The sequence below is a fragment of the Crocuta crocuta genome, unplaced genomic scaffold, assembly GCF_008692635.1.
Source record: "Crocuta crocuta isolate KB4526 unplaced genomic scaffold, BGI_CrCroc_1.0 scaffold29, whole genome shotgun sequence".
Taxonomy (NCBI): Eukaryota; Metazoa; Chordata; class Mammalia; order Carnivora; family Hyaenidae; genus Crocuta; species Crocuta crocuta.
This window is the reverse complement of record NW_027533280.1, coordinates 2,480,072-2,490,555: the sequence shown is the minus strand read 5'-3', so window position 1 is coordinate 2,490,555 and position 10,484 is coordinate 2,480,072. Positions and strand designations below refer to the sequence as shown.

The window sequence follows — 10,484 nt, the reverse complement described above, 5'->3', positions numbered from 1 at the left end:
CTCAAAACCTTTCGCGTAATTTATTTGAAAAGATGCTCAATTTGTCCCCAAGTACAATTTTAAAAAGCTGTTTAGGCATAAACACATCTGAAGTAGATTCACATCTTTTACAGATGCAGAATTTCAACTTATAAATGTTCTGGAAGGTCTTCATACATGATGAGCCACGTTGAATGCTCCTGCTAAATGCGGTTTCTACCTTCCTTGTGTTCTTTTGCTGGTTTCCATCCTGTGTCCCAATCCCGACGAGGGGATTGGCAGCCCCTGACCCGTGTTCACCGCTGGAAGCCTGATGTGAACTGAACACAGTTTCCAACCTTTGTCACAAGGCACCGTACATAACGTGTGTCCCGGGCAGCTGTTAGTTCCTGAAGGGGCGCCTGGTTGCAGTTAGGAAGGTCTGCATTTTCAGGCCTGCACCTCTTTAATTGATGCTTTTAGTAAATCAGTCTGGAGTGCAGGGAAGAAGGGAGGTGGGCTTGGGCATGTCTTTCATTGGATAAGTAGCCAATCATCTAATTTATATTTCTGGAAACTGGAAAGTGTCTGGAAACCATAAGCACAATTCACGTTGGGTTTTACGGAAACCGTGAATACATCATAGATGGGGCTGAAATGAATAAAAAATTCTTGAAGTTTTAGGTCCTTAGTCCATACGTCTTCACACACACAAAAAATTCAGTTTTAGGGGCGCTCGGCTGGCTCAGTTGGTGGGGCACGCGACTCTTGATCTTGGGGCTGTGAGTTCAAGCCCCACATGGGGTGTAGAGATTACATAAAAATAAAATCTTAAAAATCCAGTTTTTGCCTGACTCACCACGGAGTCAAGAGGCTACTCACCCTGCCCCAAGTACATGAGCTGTGCGCCAGCAGGAGGCGGTCCAGTGGTTACAGATACAACTTGATGAGCTCGTCGCTGACTGCTGAGGGCGTCAGCACCCCCAGGTCTGTAAAGAGCAGTGTTATCAAGGAAGGGGAGGTGTAGTCGACCCATGGGTGCTCCTCTTTGAGATCCTGTTCGGTCTGTACAGACTTCAGAGTATCTGCCTTATACTGAGGAGAGAGGAGAGAGAGCATGTGTTGGTTTTTCCCACACACAGGGCTCAGAACCAGCATGAGCGCGAGCAGCCAGTGCGCTACTATGTGAAGGGGCTCCCTGAAAACGCGAGAAGCCAGCCGCGCAGCGCCCTGGTGAGGAGGGCAGAGTCGCGCGGGTGAGCCTGAGGGGGCGGCCTACTGGCCAACTGCCTCAGTGTAGTGAAAATCCAAACCGCGTCTGCGCTCACTGGTGTGCTGGCTTCATTTCTCCAAACCTCTTGAGGTAACAATTCACGCTGTTTACAGAGACTGATTTTGTGCCTGGCACGTGCTGAGCTTTCCTCCGAGATTACCTCAGAGCTGTAAGGACTCCGTGCAGCTGAAGTTCAGGGCAACAAATGAGAGCATGTGCCGCAGGTCACATGCTTGTAAGCGGTGAGACGGGAGCTGAGCCTGGACAGTGAACTCTAAACCCTGGACTCAACTGTCTGCTTTCCCCTTTCCCTGCCTCCTCACGGCCTCCTCGCATGTGTGAGAGACTGACAGATAGAAATTCTGGGGATAAATGCATCTCTCTGACTCTCAGTTCACCCAATAACTGATCTTTGCATCCGAGGGGTTGGAGAAAACTGTGATGGGAGAGGAGTAACTTACTGAAATGTTCTTACATTGCTTTTCTGCAAAGGTTTCAGTTCAGACTCAGATACCCCTTCAAATATGTAAAAAAAAAACAAACCCAAGAAACCAAACTCTTGCCTTAAACTTATCTGGGACATCTCGCTGGTTTAGTGGGAAGAGCCGTACAAACTTGAAACTTTCTGCGACCACGTAAAAAGGCTTGTTCTGTGCTTTGGCACACACGGCCATCTGGTTGGTTCCGATCTGGAGAGTCATAGAAAATGTAGAAGGATGAGATGATCTAGCACATTTGAAAGTGTGTGATGTCTTACATAATATATGTAATTCTGGCTATGGAATTAAAGGAGATCTTTCAAAAAAGATGACAGCACTGGGGCACATGAGTGGCTCAGTTGATTCAACGTCTGACTTTAGCTCAGGTCATGATCTCATGCCTTGTGAATTCAAGTCTTACATCGGGCTCTCTGCTCTCTGCACAGAGCCTGCCTCAGATCCTCTGTCCCCCTCTCCCTGCCTCTCCCCGACTTGTGCACACTCTCTCGCTCTCAAAAATAAATGTTAAAAAAACGACAACATAGGCATTTCTCCAAAGATAAACAAATACACGCTCAAAAGATGCTCAAGGTCTTCAGTCCTTAGGCAAACACAAGTAAAAACCACAATGAGATACTACTCCACACCTATTAGAGTGGCCAGAATGAAAAAACACGTGTTGGCAAGGACGAAGAGAAGCTGGAATCCTTGTACACTGCTGAGGAGAATGCAAAATGGTGCAGCTGCTGTGGAAGCGTCGGTGAGGGGGGGGGGGGTCCTCAAAAAGCTGAACACAGAATTACCACGTGACCTGGAAATTCCATTGTCGGTATGTACCTGAAGGAACTGAACACAACTCAAGTGGATGACTGTGCACCCGTGTTGGTAGTAACATTATTCCCAAGAGCCAAAACGTAGAAACAACTCAAGTGGACGTGAATGGGGGATAAACAGACGTGGTCCGTGCACGTCCCGAACGTTAGGCAGCCATGGAGGATGAGGCACTGACACTGCTACTACACAGATGGGCTTGGAAAACACGCTGAGTGAGGTCACGCCACCTAACTGTATGCCTGAAACCTTTCTGTTCCGTGTATTTCGCCACACACCGTGTGGAACAAATGATCATGAAATCCTGCCACGTCAAACGATGGACAGAGAAATGTTGACACCACACTACACTGATGTCAAATATGCCCAATTAGAAAACAAACAACCAGCCAAACCCAATTCCAGTTAAAACATGTTTGGAGAAGGGGTGAACTGCACTCTCATGGTTTATAAAGATCAAAACAGGTGACCAGACTCTGGCCGATCAGCGGCCCCAGGGGGACCGGGAAACCGTCTGATGCAATGGTGAGGTCTGCAGGCTAATTAGGACTAGATGAGGAAACCGTAACACCCAATGCCACCAGCAGGTAGGTTGGCGACGCGGCACGGACTGTGGAGAAGCCACGTTCTTACCTTGTTAATGATGCCCCCATTTTCAACAACTCCTTCAGCACCAACTATGACAAGATCCACTTTCTCCATGATATAGCTGAAGAAATTAAAAAAAAAATTATGCTCTTTTTTCTTGGCTCCTATTAGTATCATCACCTGCCAAAATCAGTAGTATTTCATTTTCAGCGTGGTAAGCTCCTCTCATAACTTTCTTCAGAAGAGCACCTAACCAGTGACACACCACACCCTGGGCACTCTCACCAGTTCTGCCACCGGGGGCATATAAACCAGCTCTGATCACGTAAAACGCGCACCGCACGCTGCCACCCAGCGCAGGTACACGTGTGGGTGCAGTAACTGACCCGGTACTGATTCTCACTATGTGTGCACCACTCTGTTTTCTCATCCACCTCAACACAAACAAAAAGTTTAAAACCTGTTGTGGTCTGAAGTTGGAAGACAGGTTATGTAATTCAAGAATCTTTCTGGGACACCTGGGTAGCTGGGTCAGTTGAGTGTCTGACTCTTGATGTTGGTTCAGGTCATGATCCTAGGGTTGTGGGATCAAGTCCCGCAGTGGGCCCTGCACTGAGCACGGAGCCTGCAAAAGATTCTCTCCCTCCCTTGCCCTGCCCCTCTCCCCTGCTTGCATTCTGGCTCACTCTCTAAAACAAAATAAAAGTGGGGCACCTAGGTGGCTCAGCCGGTTGGGCATCCAACTTTGGCTCAGGTCATGATCTCACAGTTTGTGGGTTCGAGCCCCACATTGGGCTCTGTGCTGACAGCTCAGAGCCTGTTTCTCATTCTGTGTCTCCTTCTCTTTGCCCCTCCCCTGCTCATGCTCTGTTTCAAAAATAAACATTAAAAAAAAAAATAAAAAAACTTAAACTTTCAGGTAGGGTGAAGGCCAATTTATCTTTGAAAATGAGCAATTATGTACAAGTCTTCAAAATGCTGACTTTTGAACGCATTCCTAATTGCCTTAACCATCTGCCTTATGTGTTTTCCTTACAAGAGATTATCAGTCCTGTTCTCTTTTGTGAGGTACACTGTCAGTTCTTGGAATCTGTCCTTAATTTTAGAAGTGAAGTTGCACGGGTTAAGTCAAAGAATCTCAGAGTGCCACTGAGGCCAGCCTATGCCTTCTGCTGAAGAGGGAGCACTGACAGCGTGTGCTAACCTGAACTCAACCTTTTGCATCTGGTTCTTAAAATGCACCGGAAGACTACAAAATCGGCTCCTATTCTCCACAAGTCCCTACATACACTGATTCCTGCATACACTATCAAGACTATCACGGGCTTGCTGGTTTAGTGCAGCCATCAGTTCAGAAGCAGGACACTAGCCAGTGCAGTTTTATGAGTGGACTCAAACCTTCACTCTGGAAACCCTGGTCCAAGCCAACCCTGAGGGTAGTGAGGAAAAGTAACTGGTCAGGAAGACAGGAACTTACCCAACAGCAGCATCTAGGACCACAGTGACAGGGACGTTGAGGTGACAGAGAGCTGTGGCCATTTTCTTACTGGAAAATGATATTTTGAGAACATTAGAGAGTCCAAGAAAGCCCCCATCGTGGTGTACGATGAATCACCTAATTTGGATGACATATCACCTTGGCTTGAAACTCAGTTCATATTCACGGATTAAGGGGCACATCCCAAGATTCTGGACTAAGGAAACAAGAATTTGGGTTCTTTGTAAGAAAGTATGTTTTAGGAAAACTACATTCTTGGGGACTCTGGGTTAGAGATGCAAATTCGGAAAAAAAAGGACTAAGTTTTCCCTTGAATTACCTTCTAGAGAGAGAGGTGAATTATCTTTTCCTTGATTCAAATCTTTCCAGACATTCGGTTGCTGTTTCTCTGATTTAACTACTAAATGGAACCCCTAGATCCTGTACCGTGGCCAACTGCAGTTCCACCGCGATGTTCCCGCAGGGACAGGAACAGGCACCATTGACTGGCAAACTGGGAGTAGGTTCTGGGTCTTCCTGCACAGGTGTGCATCCTGTTTGCTCTTTGAAATGACTGCTGGGGGGCATGTATCGGTGGCTCAGTCATTAAACATCCAACTCTTGATTTTGGGTCAGGTCATGATCTCACAGTTCATGAGTCTGAGCCCTGTGTCAGGCTCACAGCGTGGAGCTCACAGCGTGGAGCCTGCTTGGGATTCTCTCTCTCTTTCTCTCCCTCCATCCTTCCCACCCCCCACAAAATAAACAAACACTAAAAAAGAAAAAATGACTGCTGGGCACATAACCAAATGGAACGGTACTTGCCCTGATAAATCAGGCTGTGACTCTGTAATGTACACCCGGAAACGCTTCTTAGCCGCCACTGCTGCCTCCAGAACTCTGAGGACCACTCTGGAGTAGGCATGAGTTAATATTCGCTGTGGACCAAGAAAGCTCCGTCAAGAGGGCTGGCTTCGCAGCGATCACCCATGCTCCCCGCCACTCTAATGCGTGTTCCCGGCACCCCGAGGCTGCTCTGTGCCTTCTCACAGGTCATCTGTAGCGGAGATCCTGGATGGCACATGTATCGTGGGCCCTCTCTTCCCACAGCGAGTGTGGGAGTGGAGTCTCCATAGGGGGGGGTGGCTCACGAGATACAGACGTCCTTCTATCTGAAGGCTGTTAGGTCCCTTTGGGCTGGTTTTCCCATTTCTAAGATGCGGTTTGCACACTCAGGCCCGCAGGCACCTTCAGGTTGCATGAAGACGTGCTCGGGTGGGGCTGGCAGCAAAGAGGAGGGACCAAGCTCCAGCTGTTGTCACATGGTCCCCCTGTTGCCAGAGCATCGATTTTTCTTGAAAATCCGATTTAAACATTGGCTAACTAATTTTTTAGAATTTATCAACACTACTTAGGTGAACACACCTATTTGTAGACCGGATACAACGTACAGACATTTGCTAACCTGTGTTCTAGGCAAGAGACTACACAGTTCTGTGTAATGCAAAATGGATGGACACAGCGCCCCAGCTCCTTTCTGGGCCTCCCCCGAGAGCTCGCAAGAATGCAGAGTCTCAGCCCCCCAGACCTGCTGAATCAGGATCTGCATTAAGATCTCCAGGAGGTTCATCTGCAAGTTCAAATGTGGGCAGCTCTGCTCTGAATTTCATCTCAACCAGTGCGGATGCGGGTGGGCCTCACACATTCCAACCCCGCAGAGCCTGCAGAAGACGGGGCGCGGGGGCGGTGTGGCGGAAGGAGGCCTCAGTGAGAGGCGGTCGTAATCTTGCCTCCACTTGACCAAAAGTGGCTGTGTCTGCAGCCAGCGTTCGTGCAAGTTCTGCTTACAGCTATTACGTCGTTTACTGAGTAACCCACTTCAAAGGTTGGGAAGGGGGTAATAAAACCGAGGAACAAGATTTCAGAGTCAAAATGCAAGTAAATGCTTTTATGGTCCGTGGAGGTTTGACTGGCAGAAGAGGGACGCCGTGGGAGAGACGTCATAAAAGTTTTACTGCGCCTTTGCTGGGGCCTGGCTTAACCTGCAGTTCCGTCCTCACTCAGCCCATACACCCCTGGCCGCTCTGCATCTCTGAAATCACTGGACGTGAACTGACAGACAATATCGCAAGCCAGTGCTAACCTTCACCTTCATGTCAGTACGAACCAGTGCCGAGAGCTGTTATGCGGGGACTTAATTTTGATTTAGTACACATCCAATAATGAAAATGCTTCTTTGGTGAGACAGCTTAATAAAACCAGGAATCATCCGTGCTGTCCCAGGTGGTTCTCTACCTGTGCAACACGACAGCCTCCACAACCACATCTGCACACCTGCGTCGTGCTTACTATGGGCCAGGCATAGTACAGAGTCCTGAGATCATCTCAGTACCTCCTCCCACAACAGCCTAATCAGGTAAGTGCTGTTACTACCTGTATTTAACATGAGAAAATGGCAGCACAGAGAGATTAAGTAACTTGTCCAAGGTGACGCAGCAAGTAAGTGGCACAGGAGGGATTTTGCCCCAGGAGTCCAACTCCAGGGTCCTTGCTCCCAGCTACTGCACACGTGAAAGCCTACTCACCGCGCCGTCTTTGATGAAGGTATGGCACAGATCTGCAATCTTACTCCTCGATAGGGATATTCTCCTGAGAAAAAGCTCTCCCCGCTCAATCATGATCTTTTTACATTTAGAGTAATCCTGGGAAGACAAGAGCGAAATGCGGGGAAGGGCAAGGTCCAGGAGAGTACATGCAGCCGAACACAGGAGGAGAAGGTAACCCAGGGAGGGCGGCGCTCACCGAGTACTCCAAGGAGGTAAGGCTGATGAAGCGCAGGAACAGCTCCCCACCCGAGGACACGGCCACGGAGGAGTCCACGCCACACAGCGTTTCTATGGCGCTGGTGAGATTCGCTCGCAGGCCCTGGATGGTCTCCCCTGGATTGATCACACGGGGAACGTGATGTTTGTTTAAGTGTCACAGCCCCTTGGTGGGTCTGTGATTCATTCAGGTATTCAACTACTGCTTACTGAGTGCATCCTGTATGCTAGAGACACATCAGTGGGCACTCAGACGGGGTCCCTACCCTGACGGGACTCCCTCTCTGGTGGAAGAGGCTGACGGTAAACACACAAAGAAATACACAAGTCACAGACCGAATGAGCACAGAGAAAAGCAGAATGATGAGAAAGGCCTCTGGAGTGGAGGCCACTTAAACAGAGACCTGGGTAAGAAAGGATCCAGCCACACAGACCCAGCAGCAAAGGTTATAGGTACAGATGTAACTACAGAAAGACCCCGAGATGGGGACAAACTTGATATGACAGAGAGAGGCCGCCAGGGCTGAAGCAGAGTCTAGTGAGGGACGGTCTGGAAGGACAGGAAGCAGAAGCGGCAGATGAGGTGTGCGAGGTGGTTCAGGCAGGGCTTAGGTGTTTGGGTGTTACCGTAGGTACAAAGGGAAGACTGCAGGGGTTGCCTCAGAGACACGTGTCCCTAGGCCAGCCCTTCGCATGGAAGAAGGCACTTTTGTTGTTGTTACTTTGCTTATACAAGATATCACGCTCTACCAAGAAACTCACATTGAGGATGCCTGAATTAGGTGATCACAATGAATGACACTAACACTAGAATTTTATTCTGGAGCATTCTTTGTAGCAAGTGCACAAATTCTGGCACATGACAGAAACTCAATAAACACTTATAAAGCTGAGCTATTGCTATAATTTAAGCTTCATGGTTGACTTGATGTAATATGGTCACTCCTGGGGCGCCTGGGTGGCTGAGTCAGTTACGCATCCAACTTCAGCTTAGATCATCATCTCACAGTTCATGGGTTAGAGCCCTGCATTGGGCTCCATGCTGGTGGTGTGGAGCCTGCTTGGGATTCTGTCTCTCCTCTCTCTGCCCCTTACCCCCCTCAAAATAAATAACTAGCAAAACAAAAAACATGGTCACTCTTGATTCAAAGTGTATCTTGTGAAAGGGAACCCATTTAATGATGACTGGAGGGCTTTCTCCAGGTTAAAAGGAAGACTGGGGGTGTCTGGGTGGCTGAGTCCGTTAAGCGTCTGACTTCAGCTCAGGTCATGATCTTGTGGTTCATACTGAACTCTGTGCTGACAGCTCAGAGCCTGGAACCTGCTTCAGATTCTGTGTCTCCCCCTCCCTCTGCATCTCCCTCTCCCCCCCTCAAAAATGAATAAACATTAAAAACACAAAAGACTGAAATGAAGGAGAAGCTGAGCTTGGAGCTGTATCACCTTATGCAGGCCCATATGCATTTTCACTTTCTACTTCTCTAATAGTTATTAAATGACTTTCCTGACACCCAAAGTGTTCGAATCTGACCCTCCTCACCTTTATCTCTCTTCAAGAACTCCAGCAAAGTCCGGATGGCAGCTACTGCTGAGGCCATGTCAGGGTCTTCTTTCATCTGAGACTTAAAATAGTCAATCAACTCTGGGAAGGGACAAAAAAGTGCTTCATCAAATTCATTTAGCAGGATGTAAGAGCAGAGACCTTTTCACTTAGAAGCAAACTAGTTTTAAAAATACTTTCTTTTGGAGCGCCTGGGTGGCTCAGTCGGTTAAGTGTCCGACTTCAGCTCAGGTCATGATCTCACGGTTTGTGGGTTTGAGCCCTGCGTTGGGCTCTGTGCTGACAGCTAGCTCAGAGCCTGTCGCCTGTCTTTGGATTCTGTGTCTCCCTCTCTCTCTCTCTGACCCTCCCCTGCTCATGCTGTCTCTATCTCTCTCTCAAAAATAAATAAAACATTAAAAATTTTTTCAATAAAAAAATACTTTCTTTTCAGGATGTTTTTCTTCAGGGGCATTATAAATATTGATGGCAATACAGATGACACCACTTTAGTATTTACAAGCTCTTTTTCTTGTTTTGAGAAAGCTATCTGTGCATAACGGCATAAAATTTAAGCAGCACCAAATGATAGTGGAAGGTCATCCTCCCTCTTAACCTGAACTCCAAGTCATGGGAGAATCCCAGAGTCAACCTCCCTAGACGGTCTATGCTAATTCAACCTGTTCCCCTGCTCACATAGTTACATGCATATGTAAGGTCACCCCCCTATTTTCTTGAATGAGAAGTATGATATATGTTAGTTTGCCCCTGTACTTCACGTAATAAAACACCCTGATAACAGTACTAGACGAGCACATCAAATATGCCTTTTTAAAAAATTCCAGGGGCGCCTCATGGCTCTGTCAGTTAAGAGTCGGCCTTCGGCTCAGGTCATGATCTCACGCTGTTGATGAGTTCCAGCTCCGCATCCGGCTCTGTGCTGACAGTTCAGAGCCTGGAGCCTGCTTCGGATTCTAGATCTCCCTCTTTCTCTCTCTGCACCTCCCTTACTCACTCTCTCTCTTAAAAACAAACATTAAAATTTTCTTTTAAAATTCCAGTACCAGATCCAATAAGGCAGGGGATCTTATTCATTCTTTACATATGAAGAAATCAAGACTGCGGAGACCTGCACCCCTGGCCCAAGTCTCCCCTTTTTGTAGGAGGGCACTGGAAACTGTTGGGAGAGGAAGGCCTGGGGATACCCTCGGGGTACCCTGGACACAGCGGCAGCGAGAGGGATTTAGCTGCCACTGGAAGCTGCACATCCAGCCGAGCAGCCTAACCTCGGAAGGTGACTTCTCGCAGAGCCCAGCCTGGGCGTGCGAGGTCGGAGGCACCCCTGCGTGGCTCCGCGTTAGGCCCAGCGGGCCCTGCCCGTCCCGACTTACCCTTGTCGTCCATGGTGCCCTCCGAGGGGACCGGGGCCGCCCGCGCTGCTAGGAAGCGTCCCACGACCCGCCCGGTTCGCAGCCACAGAGGCTGTCAGCACGCAGCCCGCCTCCACACTCCACTT

General features: G+C 48.5%; 1 protein-coding gene across 1 annotated transcript; it reads right to left on the bottom strand.

The window, feature by feature from the left end:
* Position 1: 1 nt before the first annotated feature.
* On the bottom strand, positions 2–10,476 carry EIF2B1 (eukaryotic translation initiation factor 2B subunit alpha). Its single transcript, XM_077748080.1, has 9 exons — positions 10,360–10,476; positions 8,969–9,070; positions 7,409–7,545; positions 7,192–7,308; positions 5,428–5,544; positions 4,607–4,671; positions 3,175–3,250; positions 1,795–1,920; positions 2–1,053 (listed from the first exon to the last, which is right to left on the bottom strand). The coding sequence occupies exons 1-9, from the start codon at positions 10,370–10,372 to the stop codon at positions 889–891; spliced, it is 918 nt and encodes a 305-aa protein (XP_077604206.1). The 5' UTR covers positions 10,373–10,476; the 3' UTR covers positions 2–888.
* Between the last annotated feature and the right edge of the window lie 8 nt (positions 10,477–10,484).